This window comes from Canis lupus, chromosome 15 (assembly GCF_048164855.1).
Source record: "Canis lupus baileyi chromosome 15, mCanLup2.hap1, whole genome shotgun sequence".
NCBI classification, from domain to species: Eukaryota; Metazoa; Chordata; class Mammalia; order Carnivora; family Canidae; genus Canis; species Canis lupus.
In genome coordinates, this window is record NC_132852.1 from 21,054,316 (window position 1) to 21,072,179 (window position 17,864).

A 17,864-nucleotide genomic window follows, 5' to 3' on the forward strand; every position below is an offset into this window, starting at 1 on the left:
TGTGGCCCTCACTTTTTAAAACACACACTTTTTCTTAAAGGTGACATTTGGGAGTTAGGTATTAGAAATAGCCGGAGAGCCAAAAAAAAGGAAATCATGGTAATTAATTGAATTAAACCTATTACCTTAGAAGATTTTTAGAAAGCTACTAGCATTTTCAAACATGGAATTAGAAATGCCAGTTTGCATAAAACATAGTGCTCTAATAAGTGTGGGAAGATGAACTAGAACCCAGACAATTTCACAGTTTAATGTCAGAGGCAATGCTAAAATTAGGACACGTGACATCCTATAACCTAGGGACCAGGCTTTTGAATCTGGGTGGAGGTAAAGAAAGGTGGAGGGGGTCCCAGCTGGGAGTAGAGGTGGCTTATCAGAGCCATCTGAGGATCTTTTACAAAATACAACCTCCCCCTCCCGTAGGTCTTTCAGAATAGGAGTGTGTGTGTGTGTGTGTGTGTGTGTGCATGCACGCGCGTGCATATAGTATACTTTGAATTCTAGTAGCACGATATAGCTCTCTGTGGTTCCAGTTAGTCACCAACACAAATCAACTTTTTCCAGCTACCCTCATAGACATAGCTAAACTGCAGGATCCTATGGAGGACACTATATATATATATATATATATAGTGTCATTTATCATTTTATTATATAAATGATACAATATATTTATACAATAATATATAATAAATATATATATGTATATTTTTTTTTATAAAGAAGAAATGCTTGGGAGTCCATTTCAGTCAAGTCTTATGAAAGAGATATTTTCAGAGCTCTTGAGATTCCCTCTTCACTGAGTTAGGTTTTCTAGAATAAGGGTACATCAAACTACTAAAACATTTAGCGAGGTTTTATTGGTTTGTCCTCTGTGTGAATTCAGACTTGGTAAGAGTGAAAAATTGAAGTAGCCAAATTCAGTAAACTCTTTAATTCTTAGTCAAGAATAATTTAGTTTAAAGTAAAGCTTTGGCCCCAATGAAAAATGGATCCAGCGTACTAAGAAGGATATACATTTTTCTGATGAGAAGACCCCTATTTCTCAGAGAGCTCCCACTTTTCCCATGTGCATTCGCCTCTCTCTGATTGGCCTTCTGTTGTTTATTTTTCTATCAATTATCTTTCCCTCGGTAGTGTTCGTGGACCATTTAACATTTAAACCATCTTTGTTTATTTTCCCATTTTTTCTAAACAAGTGTTTTTTTTTTTCCAGTTCTTAGTCCCCAGTTCTTCTGTACACTTATATGTTTTTTAAAATCTCATGATTGAAATCCTATCATTTGCTTAATTTACCTTTTTAATTTTGCTTAATTTTACCTTTTTGGCTTAATTTCACTTTTAACGTTCTCGTCTAAGTCATGGCTCCATATACAGTGTCTGCGGTGGTGATTTGCTTTTTATTGACGACACTAATCTCTGAGTCCAGGAGTCCTTTTCCACCACGAGGTAGCTGCCTCAGCCCTGGTGTTTCATTCAAATACTTGTGCAAAAGAAACAGCAGACCTTTCCTGATTCTTATTCTAAATCTGCCAAGTCCAGGAATAGCTGTGCTGTCTTCTCACCCCGTGTAAATGGTTTTCCAGCTCTGGTTATTTGAGGGTGCCTGAAGGTGCAGAAGGTTGGGAGCAGCTGAGCTTTCAGTTGTGATTTTTGGTTCTAATAAACTGCACGTATGTGCATCTCCCGGTGCTGCCCTTCCCAGACCCACCTCTGCATTCTGCAAATGCCCATTCCTGTTCTTTCCTTTCGATTTTTAAAAACTTTGCCAAAGGGAGACCATCAGGAGACCATCAGTAACATAACTTTTCTTTTTATTTTTTAAAGTATTTTTTTTATTATAGTATTAAGTTACTTTTTGTTTCTCCCAATGAGTCTATCATGGTAATTCCCCAGTTTTGTTTTGTTTTGTTTTGTTTTTTTCTGAAATATTCTGTTCTCCAGAACCATTTAGCCTGATACCTGGGAAACAAACTGGGTTGTTTTTCTTTTTTCTCTAATTGCTTTGTCTTACCCACAGCTGCCTTATCTGGTGGAGTGAACACCCTTTCCTTTTTTATGAGAGAGAAGGAGCAAGGGTGGGGTGCAGAGGCAGAGCCATTTGTAAGCTTGGTGGTTCCAAGTTGAAAATTGCCACTTGATGGCGTAAATCTTCCCCAGAGAGGAGGAAGAGGGGGATGGCCCAGGAGCCAAGGCCCTGATGAGAGCAACAGGTGTGGAACCCCTTGCAGGATCAGGTGCTTCCCTGTGTTAAGGAGTCCATGATGAACGGTAGTGCTCAAAACCTGCATCTCTTATGCTGTCTCCTGAGTCTTGAAACACCGATCTGGCTTTCCTAGAAACATCACCCAGATGCTACCCACTCTTGATTTAATCTAGTATTTTAGAAATTATTTTTTTTTTCTTTCTGAATAGGAAAACCTTCAAGTCTGCCTTTGCTTAGCAACTGTAAGCTTTAGGTGGGTAAATAAAGTAAATACCAGAATGATTTCTGATTTTAAAAGTAAATACCAGAATGATTTAAAATTTTCTTTAAAAAAAATAATGTTTTTTTAGATTGGAGGTACACGTTCAGCTTACTCCAGCATATGGAGTGTTCACTTCTTATGGGAGCAGCCCTGGGGGAGGGTCCTTCAGCACACCTCCTGTTGAACCCTGCCGCCTCTAACAGCAAAAGGCATTTGATGTTGGATGTGATGGCTCAGACTTTGTGGTGTGAGAAGCCAGTGGAGTATTTAACATGTCTGTTTTAAGAGATGAGGGTGAGAAACCAGGGCTCTGACCTCTCTGAAGGAGGTGTGTCCTCTCAGTTCAGATTCTGTAAAGACTAGATTTCTCTAGCCCTACTTTTGTTGTTTTTAACTCCCCTTCTTGCTGATTACTAAGAATTCTGCTATGTATTTTGCAGGAGATGGAGGGCAACAGAACATTGTGAATGGGAAATATTCAGTAAAATTTACATCTGTGTTAGTGGTACTTTTTAATTTCTCAGAGTAGGCTATCGTCTGCCAAAGGCTTCCCCTGGGCTGGCCTTTGGGTAAGAAGCTCGCTTATGTGAATAAGACCGAGTTTTGGCTGACAAAAATGGCGGTTTCTTTGCCCTCATGTAGAATTTTACTTAACTTGAGCCAGAGCTATGGGTGATTACCCTTTAGCTTAAAAATAACTCAAAACATTTCACAGTTTTAATGGCAACTGATTCTAATGGCTCCCAAATCAAGAATGATCTTCTTAATGACTGCTATAAATTACTCTTCCTTTAGTTGGTGTTCTGTGTGCTTGTTTTCCCCCAATGCCAGCCAGTGTGAGCTCATACACAGAAAATTCTCAATAGTTCTAGAATGGTTTTCTCCTTCTACCTTTAAACTTAGTTGTAACTATTCAACAAAGAGAAGTTAGCTTCCATTATTAACCCTATATTCACAAGTTCTTCTTTGACTGCAGGAACTGAGGCTTTCTCTAGAGATTCTCTTGGCCTCTTGAACAAATTGCATTTGCGGTTAACATTATGATATCAGAGGCCTGAGTCATGAAATGGTACTGAGAGATGGAAAAGATGTGTCAGTGTCCAGATGATGGTTCCCAGAACAGGATCTCACTTTCATAGGCTGCCTACCGCAGTAGCTGAGATTACAAGAGATGGTTCCTACTGAGAGCAGCTACTCTGTGTGTGTACAGGTACCTGGAGGTGTGTGTTTCCTTATTGGTTAAAATCATCAGTATTCTAAAGCTTGAAGTTTAGAGATACATCAAAAGAAACTGAAATAGGACATAGTTTAACTGATAAACCAACTTTTGCTTCTTTTCTACAAGAAAGAGTACATGTCTAATGAAAAAGTCTAGTCCTTAAAATATGACCCTTATCTTTCTTCTTCCTTGTAGATGAGTCATTTCCATAGTAGTCACAACAAGCCCGAAACTGAGTTTAGCTCCCAGGCTGCTAGTGTGTTACTGTGGCCTTTTGCTGGTGGTGAGATCCTTTATTGGGTCTCCAGACACACATTGAAGAACAATTAAATTAGCCACATCTGAATGCATCAACAGATTAAGGCATAAAGGTGGAGGGGACCTAAGAAAACTGTGAAGAGAAAGAAATCTATTGGAGAAAAAGATGACTCGGGGTGGAACAAGGGAAAAGACACAAAAGTGGTCCATCTGGGGAGAAGGAGAAGGATCTGCCTTAGAGAGGCAGTGCGTGTGATTAGGGGCATGCACTCTACAGCTAGATTGCCTAATTTAAATCCAGAATTCCCACTTACTAGCTGTGTGGCCCCGGGTATGTTCCTTAACTTCTCTTTGCTTCAGATTTCTAGTCTGTAAAATGAGGCCCATCATGGGTTAATACATTTATCAAGAACAGAATCTAGAATGAAACAAGGGTTCAGTGAGTATCAGCTATGATTTGTCTTTACCAGATTGCTTGGATCTGCACTATCCAAGATGGTAGTCTGCGGTATCCAGTATGGCTGCATGTGGCTGGTGGGCCTTGAAATGTAGCTAGAATGAATGAAGATGTACTGTCAAGTGTGAATCACACACAGAATTTCAAAGACATTATGAAATAAGATATATGAAATACTAAAAAGTTTATTATGCACATATCAAAATGATAATAATTGGATATGGTGGGTTTCTAATGAAGAATATTGGTAAAATCTTAACTTCATTATTTCTTTTTAGTTTTTTAATGTGGCTACAAGGACATTTTAAGTGACATATGTGGCTTGCTTATATTTCTGTTAAATAGCACTGGCGTAATTGCTTCCTTCAACATAACAAAATCAGAGCAGGAAAATCAGATCCTAGCTCTAAATGGGAAAGGCTGTTGGGCCTGGCCTCACAAGCAGAAAGGGTGTTACATAAAGACATGGACATCTTGGCAGAATTGAAAGCAGACTTTCATCATGCCTCCTTGAATTTGACCCTCATGACCAGGGTGCCTTGCACAATGAATTGATTTTTTTTATGAATCCTATGAATTTTGTATGAGCAGTGCAATTATGGCATTGATGTGTTTGCTAAAAATTCATATGTTTTCAGGGCAAACCCTTGAATACATTCCACAGCTTTTCAATTGTTATTTTATTTTTCATATTGTGGCAGGGCGTGGGCCTCCATCTACCTCTGAGAGGCCATCCCAAATCCAAGCTTGATAAACATAAATTGAATTCTTGATGTCTAATGATGCATACATTCTTAATTAATTTTTTGAAGATTTTATCTATTCATGAGAGAGAGAAAGAGGCAGAGACATAGGCAGAGGGAGAAGCAGGCTCCCTGTGGGGAGCTTGATGTGGGACTCAATTCCAGGACCCTGGGATCAGGACCTGAGCCAAAGGCAGATAGATGCTCCACCACTGAGCCACCCAGGCATCCCTCTTAATTAATTTTTAAGCTCCATTTCTTATTTGGAGAATATGTTTGTCTTCAAAAACTTTTTTTTTTTAAAAAAAGGCAAAAAATGGAAAAGGCCTTGTTTCTGAAAGGAAAGAAGCTCTTGTGAAGTTGAGTTTGCTTGTCACAAAATCCCTGTGCCACTGATGGGAGGAGGTGGGTGGACCTGCCCACAGAGATGGGGTGCTCCAGGAGCGTCCCAAGAGGCAAGAAGCTGGTTTGGCTTCTTGATAAACTCCAACCCAGGCAGAATGCTTTTGGGGAAATTTGGTCCTAGTTTTGATTTGGCTTGATTTGGCTTTATTCTCCTTTTTCTTGCAGTGAAATATGAGGAGTTATACTGCTTTTCATTCAACCCCAAGCTGGATAAAGAAGAAAGAGAACAGGGCTGGATGCTGATCGATCTCAGTGAAGAGTACAAGCGAATGGGCCTCCCTAATAATTATTGGCAGCTCAGCGATGTGAATAGAGACTACAGAGTGAGTGCAGGCATCTAGTCAAATCCAGATACTTAATTCAAGTGAACTCATGATCCAAATAGCTTAGCGTGACTTCTGTTTAATCTCCTTTAGTTTTTATAGCTCTTTGTAGATATAGATCTGTGGATTTACAAGTCTCCCTTGGTTATTACAAGTGCAATTCTTACCTGCAACTAGAAACAAAAAATTTGGCCAAGGGAACCATAGAGACCACCCCCCCCCACACACACACACACATACACACCTTTCCCTCATGATTGAGGAGCTGGAGACCCAGAGAAGCCCAGTGGTGGGCCTCTTCGCCAGGCAGTGGTGGGGAGAGCCGGCCAGTGCCAAGTTCTCCCATCAGCTCTTTTTATAGTGTAGCGAGTGATTAGTGGGGAAGTCACAGAGACTCTGATGGCAGTCTGGCACCAGCTCCTCTCTGTACTCACTGAACTCTTGATTGGTACACAAGGTCACCAAGAGGCTTCCCTAGAGAAATGGGGAGAAATGTGTCTATGCTTACAAAGGCGTATGGAGAGGAAAGGAAACAGGAGAAGCAGAATCAATTTCGTATTGGTCCTCATGATGGGCTTACAAATCAATGTTGGTTTCCCTATTAATTTTTTAAATATTTTAAGTAGTAAAAGTAATTTAAGAATGTTGCAGAGCATTTATAAAAGAGAGGAAAAAGAAAAAATATCCAGCATCTCAGTGCCCTCACATTCTTCCATTAGATTTTAAATTTTTCCTTCAGTATCTTTTCCTCATCTGCATAGTTTAATAACTCCTTTCTCATCTAAGTAATACATTTAATTATTTGAAATTGGAAAACACAGAGGAAAAGGAACTGTTCAAATATATATAACAAATACGGAATCATGTTACACATGCCTTGTGTTCTGCTTTTCTTCATATATCGTGTTTTTTTCCTGCCAAGAAGTATATTTTGTATCATTTAAAAACATTATGTAACGTTAGATAGTATGGCCATATCCTATTCTTTCTACCTAATCTCCAGACATTCAGAGGACTAGTATTTTTTCCTATTTTAAATAAACATGGTGAGAACATCCTGGTAACTATACCTCCACCCATATTAAAATCCTTTTTAAAGACAGATTCCTAAAGGTGAATTTCTATGTCAGAAAGTTTATACAAATTTTTTTTTAAGATTTTATTTATTCATCCATGAGAGACAGAGAGAGAGAGAGGCAGAGACACAGGCAGAGGGAGAAGTAGGCTCCATGCAGGGAACCCAATGTGGGACTTGATCCTGGGACCATGGGATCATGCCTTGAGCTGAAGGCAGATGCTAAACTGCTGAGCCACCCAGGCATCCCATACAAATTTTTATACATATTGTCAAAAAGAACTGCAGGAAAATTGTCCCAGTTTATATAAATTCTCAGTAGTTTGTATGAGAATGCTTGATTCTTGTGCCTCACTGGGAAAGAGGTTCATTCTTAGAAAGTTTTCTTGACAACTTGGTAGTGGGACAAGTGATTTCTCATTTTAATTTACTCTACATGCTTTGATTCCTTGATATGTAGATTTGTATATGCCAATTGACCATTTATATCTAATCTCCTGTTATTGATCATTTCTGATTACATTTTTAAAATTTTTTATTATTGAAGAATAGGTGACAAACAATGTTATATTAGTTCCAGGTGCACAACATAGTTACTCAGCTATCTTTATGTTACCTAATGCCCACCAGGGTAAGTATATTCACCACACAGTGTTATTACAATATTATTGACTATATTCCTATGCTTTACTCTTCATCCCTGTGAGTTATTTATTTTATAATTGGAAATTTGTACTTCTTCCTCCCATGCTTCCAGAACCTCTCCCTTCTGGCAACCAATTTGCTCTCTATTTGTGAGTCTGTTTCTGGTTTGTTTTTTTGTTTTTGTCTTTCTCTATAATGACTTATATTTTACTTAGCATAATGCCCTCTAAGTGCATTCATGTGCAATAAGATGGCAAGATCTTATTCTTTTTTATGGCTAAGTAATATTCCTCTGTGTGTGTGTGTTTATAATATCTATATATATTATATAGATTTTCCTTATCTATCAGTGGACGCAAATTGCTTCCATATCTTAGCTGTTGTAAATAATGCTGCAATGAACAGAAGGATGCATGTATCTTTTCAAATTAGTGTTTTTGTTCTCTCTGGGTAAATACTCAGTAGTGGAATTGCCAGATCTTATGGTATTTCTATTTTTAATTTTTTGAGGAATCTTCATACTGTTCTGCATAATGGCTGTGCCATTTACATTTTCACCGACAGAGACATGATGGTTCCCTTTGCTCCACATTCTGCCAACAATTGCTATTTCTTGTCTTCTTGATATTAACCATATTGACTGGTGTGAGGGGACACTTCTTTGTGGCTTTGATCTGCATTTTCTTGATGATGAGTGATGCTGAACATCTTTTCATGTGTCTGCTGTCTATTTGTATGTCTTCTTTAGAAAAATAGTTATTCAGGTCCTCTGCCCATTTTTCACTGGGATTATTTCTATTTTTTGTGTTGAGTTGTATAAATTCTTTATATATTTGGGATATTAACCCTTTATCAGATATATTATTTGCAAATATCTTCTTCCATTACATTTGTTTTGTTGATAGTTTCCTTAGTCCCAATAGCTTGTTATATAAATTTAGTAATAATTAACTATATTGTATATATAGTATGTAACATATATACACACACACACACACATACACACAAACACACACAAATATATATATTTGATTGCTAGCTTAGAAATAAAAACAGTATCGTCCTGGTACAAAAATAAACACATAGATCAATGTTATTAAACCTCCCTAATGTTCCCTCCATATCACCTCTGCTGTAGTGTCACTGTCCCCAATTTGGTGTTGTCCTTGTCTCTATGTTTCCACATTTGTAAGTAGTAAAAATGTGGTATTATTTTGTGTTTTTTATGCTTTCTATACGTGGTATTTTACTGAATGTAGTTTACTGAAACTGATATTTCACTCACATTGTATTTGAGAGTCATCTCACTTAGAAAACACGTCTATTATAGTTGCCACATGCCAGGCACTGTTCTAAAAACTTGACAGATGTTAGCAGTCCCATGTGGTGGGTGTGGTTAATATTCTTGCTTTGCAAATGGAGAAACTCAGGTATAGCCCAATAGGTAACTGTCTAAGACATCGAGAAATGAAGAAGCTGTTGATACCTGTAGCTCTCCTTCCTTCATTCTTCACTATTGTATTATACTGCATTTTACAGATGGACCATGGTTCAAAAAAATTATCCTTATCACCCTCTCCCTCCCTTTTTGTTTTATCATCAGAAAGCTGTTAACTGGTTTATACATGACTCATAGTGTATTGAGAGTTTCCATTTAGGAGTAGAATTTCTGAGTTAGAAAAATTAAAGAGATTTTAGCCTTACTAGGTATTGTCAGATTCTTTCCAAAGTGAATGCATGGACATATAGACCTAATAGCAAGATAGACAAGTTTTCCCTACTCCACAGACTCGCTGATAATTGATACTGCCTTTGTTTGGTGATAGACCTACTCATTGACTCAGCAGTCTTACTTTTGGGAATTTATTTTAAAAAGTCAACAGTATACACACACATAGTGATATATAAGGTGACTTATTGAAGCATTGTTTGTAACAGCATATATTAGAAGAAAGCCAAGTTTCTTAGTAGAGGATGAGTTAAATAAGTTTTGCTCTATCCATATATTAAATTAATGTGTAGCCATTAAAAAATATGGTAGATTCCATCTACTGATAAGGAAAGATTACTAAAGTATATCATTAGGTTAAAAAAAGTAAGGCACAGAGATGCCTGACTGGCTTAGTTAGTGAAACATGTGACTCTCAGGGTTGTAAGTTCGAGCTCCACATTGGGTATAGAGATTACTTTCAAAACTATCTTAAAAAAAAAAAAAAAGCTAGACACAGTATATTGAATATAGTGTTATATCTTTTATCTGAAAAAAGAATGAGAAAAATAAGAAAATATGTTTGTATGTGTGTAATTGTCCCAAAGTGATAACCTGGAGAGTAGATGGGTATGGGGTGGACAGAACACAAGGATGAGGATGTGCATCTTTTTGTATTGTTTCATTTTATAACCATATGAATTAATCAAAAACTTAAATTGGAAAAAGTGCCAATCTTATTGGTGTGAAATGGATCTGTGTGGTTTTATTTGTATCCTCCCCATAACTGGCAAGTGAGCCTGTATTTATTGGTAACTTAAGTTGATTCTCTGTGACTTGCCTATTTGTTATTGTTTATCCTTTTTTTCTGTAAGGTTATTTGTCTTTTTCTTATTGATTTGTAGAAGTTCTTTACATATTCTAGCTCATGATGTGTTACTGTTTATAGCTGTTGCAAATATCTCCTCTTAGTAGATATTTACATATTGCCCCTGGGGAATCTTTGGATCCTCAGGGTTTTGAGTTGTGTTTCCTATTTTGTTCCATGTTTTAGCTTATTGCTTTTTAAAATAAACCCTACCTACCTATAAATTCTCCCAATTAGAGACTATATAATTTCCATAATTACATTTGTACTAATTATGGTTATTATGGTTTTATAATGACTTGATATTGTGCAGGTCAGTTCCTTACACTAATTCTTCTGATATCTTTTTTTTTTTTTAAGATTTTTTTTATTCATTCATGAGAGACTCAGAGAGAGGTAGAGACACAGGCAGAGGGAGAGGCAGGCTTTCTGTTGGGAGCCCAATGTGGGACTCAGTCCCAGGACTCCGGGATCCCGACCTGAGCCAAAGGTAGATGCTCAACCACTGAGCCACCCAGGCATCCCATTCTTCTGATATCTCGAATTTATAGATTTTGGGGGGTAAAATGGACATGTTCACGATACTGAATTTCCTTTGTTATCACACTTAAATCTAACAACCAGAGTCGTACAACTGTGAATAGACATCTGGGGCTTCTCTGTCTCAATCATGATGAAGTATGTGGCAATTAATTTTTAGCCTTGAAATGAAAGGAAGGAAAATCCAAGTTTACTAAAGAAAATTGGATACCTTTTTAAATTTTTAAAAAAATATGACACACCCTTGAGTCAGGAAGAAAATGAATCTAAGCTACATCTTGTGGAATAATATTTTCTTGGAAACACAGGTTCTTCCTATTTTTGATGAGATTTCCTTCTAGAATTAGCACCACAAACATGACTCATATTTAGTCACTTAAGTCTTAAATGTAGAGACTACAAAACACGAGTTACTCAATGTTTATTTTCCAAAGTAACACACAGCAAACCAAAACTACAACCAACAAACTGCGTTGAAACAGAAAAGGTGAAAACCTAGGGGATTTTCTGATTTTACTAATACCAATGAAATAGGGGGAAAGATTATATACCTTTATTTATTGCCAACTTATATAATAAAAGTTGATTTTCTCAAAACTTTCAAATAGTCCATTGAGAAAGTTATGGTTCATCCGTTACTTTTGCTTTTCCTCTTGTGGTTGAGAAAATGTTTACTTTTTCCTCCCTTCTTTTTCTTTTTCTTTTTCTTTTTCTTTTTCTTTTTCTGTTTCTTTTTCTTTTTCTTTTTTAGATAAAGTGGGGGAAGGGCAGATAGAGAGAGAATCTTAAACAGGTTCCATGACCAGTGTGGAGCCAAACATGGGGCTTGATGTAACGACCCTGAGATCATGATCTGAGCCAAAATGAGGAGTTACCCAGGCACCCCTATTTCTTTCTTTTTTTTTTTTTAAAGATTTTATTTATTTATTCATGATAGTCACAGAGAGAGAGAGAGAGAGAGAGAGAGGCAGAGACACAGGCAGAGCAAGAGCAGGCTCCATGCAGGGAGCCCGACGTGGGATTCGATCCCGGGTCTCCAGGATCGCGCCCTGGGCCAAAGGCAGGCGCCAAACCGCTGCGCCACCCAGGGATCCCCCTATTTCTTTCTTTTTAGAAAAAAACACAGGTTCAGAGCCTGTGCTGCTTTGTTCTGTTCATGCGGTCTTTGGAGGCTAATTATCACATCACCATCATCTCTATCATCATTATTCATAGTCCTACTCATAAGACTTGTCTGCAATAGTCAAACTCTCAAAGTGAAGATTTCCTTCTGTATGTAACTCTTGAAAACATTTTTTTTTTCAGATTTTATTTATTTATGAGAGACACAGAGAGAGAGGCAGAGACATAGACTGCCTATGGGAGAGAGAGGGAGAAGCAGGTTCCTAGGGAGGCTGATGCAGGACTCAATCCCAGGACCCTGGGATCATGCCCTGAGACAAAGGCATACGCTCAACCCCTGAGCCATCCAGGCATCCCTGAAAATGTTTTTCTTGAATAAAGTAGTTGTCATTCATTACTAGGTTAAAATTTTACTGTTTCTCTTGGAATAAAATGTATAATCTAAGCCAGTAATTTAAAATCTTGTTTATTTCAGTTTTCTCCAGCTATATTTTGTGTATTATATATTATTTAATTATATATAAATCATTTTATGCAGCTTATTCCCTCCTTCTTCTTCCCTAATATTACATGGTATATTCCTTGAAATAAATTTTAGATCTTAAATGTTTAAGAAGAAAGTTGTCAGGGTACCTGTGTGGCTCATTTGGGTAAGCATCTACCTTCAGCTCAGGTCATGATCCCCAGGTCCTGGGATCGAACGCTGCCTCTGTCTCCCTGCTCACTGGGGAGTCTGCTTCTCCCTTTCCCTCTGTAGCTACCCCTGCTTATTCTCTCTCTCTCAAATAAATAAATAAAATATTTTTGAAAGGTAGTCTACAAAAAAAAAAAAAAAAAGATAGTCTATGTAGATCTATCTCAGTCTCTGACAACTAACTCTCCAATGTGCTAAATTGATGGTCCTCAATAAATACAGAGGTATAATTAAGATGCTTTGGATGGCATCTCAGATGGTTACTACCCTGCCATGGCAAATGCATTTACTGCAAGATTACAACCAGGTCTACAGAGATCAGCTTTCCTGGGAATATAAAGTCCTTGAAGCCAGTAGCTGTTTTATTATTCATTACTATCCTAGCACCTAACATAATGCCAGGCACATATGAAGTATTCAGTAGAAACTTGTTGATAGACAACAGTATTGTACTATAATCAACAAACTTGCCAAGAGTCTAGAAGTTAATGATTCTGACCACTGAAAAGAAAGGAGAATTATGTAACGTGATAAAGGTGCTGATTATCATTACAATGGCAATCACAGTACAGTATATAAATGTATCAAATTAACGTGTACAATGGTATATGTCAAATATATTTTTAAAAACACATGTTGAATGAATGGAAGAATTATCAAAAGAGATTTTTTTCTTGGCAAGACCAAACCAAGATAGGCGGGTATTCCACACAGGCTAATTTATTTAGTGGAGGACAAGCAAAATCATTTCCTCATTAATAAAAAAAAAATGTATGCAGAAATTATTTTAACTTCACTTTCATTGGCTCAGGTAGTCATATAAAGAAGGAAAATTCAGAGGAAAGCCTTTTCTGAATATCTCCCATTCTCTCTGAACTTTCTTATGTGATTTTCCAAACCAGGCAAAATTTTGGAAATTTTGATTAGTTTCAGAATTTGGTGGTGTAAACTTCACTGTGCATTATTCATTGTCAGAATTTTAACTATAACTGTGTGAGCTTCTTGCAAAAATGACAGTGGTCAGTGCTATGCAGAACCATTTTTTAAAAAAGATTATTTGAGAGCACGAGAAAGATGCATGAGCAGGGGGAGGCACAGAAGGAGAGGGAGAAAGAGAAGCAGGCTCCCCCAGCACTCGATCCCAGGACCTGGGATCATGACTTGAGCCCAATGCAGATGCTTAACTGAATGAGCCACCCAGGTGCCCTCAGGACTGTTTTTAAATTTCTACATGAGGGCAGCCCGGGTGGCTCAGTGGTTTAGCACCGCCTTCAGCCTGGGGTGTGATCCTGGAGACCTGGGATTGAGTCCCACGTCGGACTCCCTGCATGGAGCCTGCTTCTCCCTCTGCCTGTGTCTCTGTCTCTGTGTGTGTGTGTGTGTGTCTCTCATGAATAGATAAATAAAAATCTTTAAAAAAGTAAACTTCTACATGAAAGTGCTGTCAGCTTTCATGAAAGCTTGATGAATTCACTATTTTCTAGCTTGGTTAAGAATTTGTGTCTTGAAACTTGAGCTAACTGGCACTATGGGTCTGACTTTTTATTCCAAAGGTGTTTTAGCTTTTTGTAGAGCTTCCCACTCAAGTGCTTATCAGAATGCTCTTATTTCAGTTCTGAACCTTGAATTCTTTTCATCTAGACCTTGTGCTCTGGGGAAAGCAGGAGTCCCCCATAACTGGCCTCATTGGCCCTCACTCAGGCAAACCTCAAAAGTCCATGATTTCCAACACTGTGGAATGGGAACACCCGGTACTCTTAGAGGGTGGGAAAGCCTTTGCTTCTTTTCTTGGGAAGGAGGAGGGTGCAGAGTGGATAGCAGTCAGGTCCCTAAGTAGGGTGGGGCCAAGAGCACTCAGGAGAGTTGACTCTGTTTACCTTCCTCTTGGTGCACCAGGGATGGTGCATGTAAAGGTTACAGCATGAGACAAGCTGAGCATCCTTGGTCCTGGGAGGCCACAAGAGGACCCAGCAGGAGCTCCCCAGTTCCAAGACCCACCTCTGTTATTCAGAAAGGCTGTATGTATCAGGCATGTTGAGAAATCCCATTTATTACTTTCTTATTTTATTTCATCATAAATAACTTTGCAATTCCCTAGTGTTGTAATAATGAAGAAAGGTGATTCCTACCTTACTGAAAACCTCCCAACTTCCTTCTTAAAACTGTTATTTTAAGAAAGTGTCATAAGCCTGGTGCCATGACTACATGTCTCTTTAGCCTCAGACAAGCAGGTGTGGTCTGTGGTGTCATGTTTTGGCCAACCGACTGAAGATGGGTTCAGACACCAGATTTGCATGGGGAAGAAGGCGTAGTGTCTTGTGACAGTAATTCCAGGCAGAGCTCTCTGGGTCCAACTAGGTTGAGCCATCTGTTCTTGGTACAAGATTTTCCTCCAGAGTATCGGTGTTCCTGGAACTGGATTTCCTCCAGAGTGCCCAGGCCAGAGTCTCAAAGTCTTTCAAGTCTTCGGTAATCTTCCCTAAAATGTCTTCGGCTCATTGCTGAAATCACACGTTGAGCCAGAGAATGTCACTTCTCTGGCCCTTTTATCTCCGGCTTGATATTGCTCACCAGTCTGGTAACAAAGACAGAGGATGCAGGCGAGGGAGGGCTACATCCTGGGGCAGGTGTCAGGAGCTGAGGTGGAGGCTGGGCTCTTCCTTGGGGTGGGTTTGTATTCCCTTCAGTTCCATTTTTCCAGAGGGGTAGGTGTGAGCAGAGATGGACAGAGGACATTTGTCTAGCACATTTCCCTGTTGCTACTCCTCCTTGGGGACTCCTCTTACAAGACCAAGAAGATGCTTGACTTCTGAGAAATAAACAGCTACTTTGGTGAAGCCCAGGAACTGCCATCTGGGCAATCTTCACTTTGCAAAGAGATTGATCGAGCAATGTCAACATGCCGAGCAACAAGTCAGTGATTACTGTTGCCACCACTAACGTTTATTTATGTCAGACTTTGTGGTTTATAAAGTGCTTTGTCATGGGTATTATCTGATTTGACCCCTCTATCAACCGCATGGGATATTATTTCTGTGTTTTATCAGTTTTAGAGGCCAGCATAATTTGACTCTCGGAAGGTCACGAGGTTGGCAAATCAGAGCCACGTTCTAAACTGCTGATTTCTGACTAATTCACAAGATTATTCTGAGGCTCTAGAGTTTCCACAGTGGGAATCACTGCTAGTGATTTCTGCTAGTGCAGGAGGAGTAAAGTCATTTCTTACCATTTGTGAAATCACACCTAAGAAACGAAAACAAAGCTGTTACATTGTGTGCTACCGAGTCAGATCTAGAAACTTACCTGAGCTGGAGGCTTTGGGAGGAAGCTTCTTGAAAGAGGTGGAGTTGGGTTGTCTCTTGAAGAATGGAGAAGATTTGGGGGGATCGAGGGGGAGAAATATCCAGGGAGGGCATGGCCTTGACTGCCAGCTCAGAGGCAAGAGTGAGCCTGGGGTGTGCCAGGGACGGAGAGGTTCCCCTGGGGGGCTCACTGCTGGCACTTGCCTCCCACTGGTGGGCTATCTTTCACTCCAAACAGGCAGCTGAACTTTTTTCAGCTACCAAGATGCCGAATTATAATTTCTTCATTTTTGATGAAAGAAATGCTCACCTGTTGCTATCTTGCCACTCAGAGTGCCCTCAGAAGGGACCATGCCAAAGGATGGTGTTTGCTCTCCTTTGCCATGATTTCATGGAATCAACAGCTCCTCACTTCTCTGAAGTGGCTGTTGGTTTCCTCAAAATAGTCTCTGTAACTTGATTAAGAAAACTTAAATGTGCACCTTAGAAGTAAGTATGGTGAATGGAATTTCTTGTGGCAGTTCACAAGGCATTACTAGATGGCCTTAAAATCCCCATGTATTTTCCGTGACAGGTTTGTGATTCTTACCCTACTGAACTGTATGTTCCCAAATCGGCCACGGCACACATCATAGTGGGGAGTTCCAAATTCCGGAGCAGACGGCGATTTCCTGCCCTTTCTTACTACTATAAAGATAACCACGTAAGTCTCAAGGCATGCTTTTGTTTTATGTTTTGCTTTTCTTGTTTTATCATAAACAGGCATTTTTCTAGCAGCCCTCTGCTGTGTGTGTGTGAATTCTTAAAGGTATGTGGATATTGCTGTGTGTGGTATTACACAACACAACTGTGCTTAAACGTTACCTCATGTTGACCTTTCATGTTTATTTGATAATAAACTAATGGGATTCAGTCTGAAAATACCTAAACTTAATCATCCAAGTGAATGCCTGTCCTTTTCTAAGTGGTCACCTTGGGAAGCTCTGTGCTTGTTCAAACAGTGCTGAAGAGACTCTTTGAAATGCTTATTTTAGGAAGGCTCCCAGAATCCATGGCACCTTCTTCTTTTTTTCTTTTTTTTAATGGCACACTCTTTTGAGTGTCCTCAGTATAAGAAATCTTTATTTATGGAGAGCAGGTTTAGTTTTTAAAATATTACTTATAAGGGACCCCTGGGTGGCTCAGTTGATTAAGTGACTGACTCTTGAACTCAGCTTAGGTCTTGATCTCAGAGTCATGAGTTCAAGCCCTGTGCTAGGTTCTGTGCTGGGTGTGAAACCTACTTTAAAAAAATTATAAAAGGATTAGATTTGCTGCAACTAATAGAGCCTCTAAGTAACAGTGCCTTAAACGGGATAGAACTTTATTTTTCTTTCATATAAAACTCCAAAAGCGGGCAGTCCAGGCCTAGAATCTTGGTTGTTCACTACTCAGCCTGAGCTCCTGCACCTTTCTGCTCTGCCTTCCCTTGTCTTTGACCCTCATCAAGTGGCATAAGAGATGACTTCAGTACTACACATCATTTCCACACAGCAGCGGGGTGGGAGGGCTAATGGGCCTGCACAGCTTTCTGAGGAAGGCTCCTGAAACCGCCACAAGACACTTCTGCTCGCAATCCTGTTAGAATTGCGCAGAGCAGGAAAGAAAATAGTCTTATGGGTAACTGTGTAAACAACTAAAAATTATGGTTCCATTTCTGTGAAGGACAAGAAAAGAATGGTCTTTGCCACACACTTCAGAAGTTATTTGACTTTAGCCAGGTGACAAGTTTGATTTTCAAGCTAGATGATATAGTTTGGGATTCAAAGGCAAATTCATAGCCATAAACAATTGGTTGAATACATGTGTGTGAGTGTGTATGCACGCACATGTACCTATGGGCGAGGGAGTAGGGTAGGGTCTGTGTCTGATTTCATTTAGCAGTAGGAGTTTCATTAATTGAAAGGATATAAATCGTCTTACTTCTAGTTATGCTCACTGCTTTGAAATGGGGTCTAAAAAAGGCCAGTATTTTGTTAATGTTCTGTATTACTTGAC

At 39.0% G+C, this 17,864-nt stretch overlaps 1 protein-coding gene and 1 long non-coding RNA gene across 9 annotated transcripts in view; one reads left to right on the forward strand and one right to left on the reverse strand.

Annotated features, from left to right (window-relative positions):
* MTMR7 (myotubularin related protein 7) overlaps positions 1 to 17,864 on the forward strand; it is a 172,363-nt gene that overhangs the window by 110,298 nt on the left and 44,201 nt on the right. For all 8 annotated transcript variants that reach the window (XM_072776180.1, XM_072776181.1, XM_072776176.1 and 5 more), the window contains 2 exons: positions 5,716 to 5,873; positions 16,402 to 16,530. In XM_072776180.1, the coding sequence (XP_072632281.1) occupies positions 5,716 to 5,873; positions 16,402 to 16,530 (287 nt within the window). The remainder of the gene's footprint in view (positions 1 to 5,715; positions 5,874 to 16,401; positions 16,531 to 17,864) is intronic.
* LOC140604728 (uncharacterized) lies at positions 5,933 to 16,460 on the reverse strand. The gene is made up of 3 exons (XR_012007523.1): positions 15,829 to 16,460; positions 6,118 to 6,347; positions 5,933 to 6,046 (listed from the first exon to the last, which is right to left on the reverse strand). It is a non-coding gene; the product is annotated as an uncharacterized lncRNA (long non-coding RNA).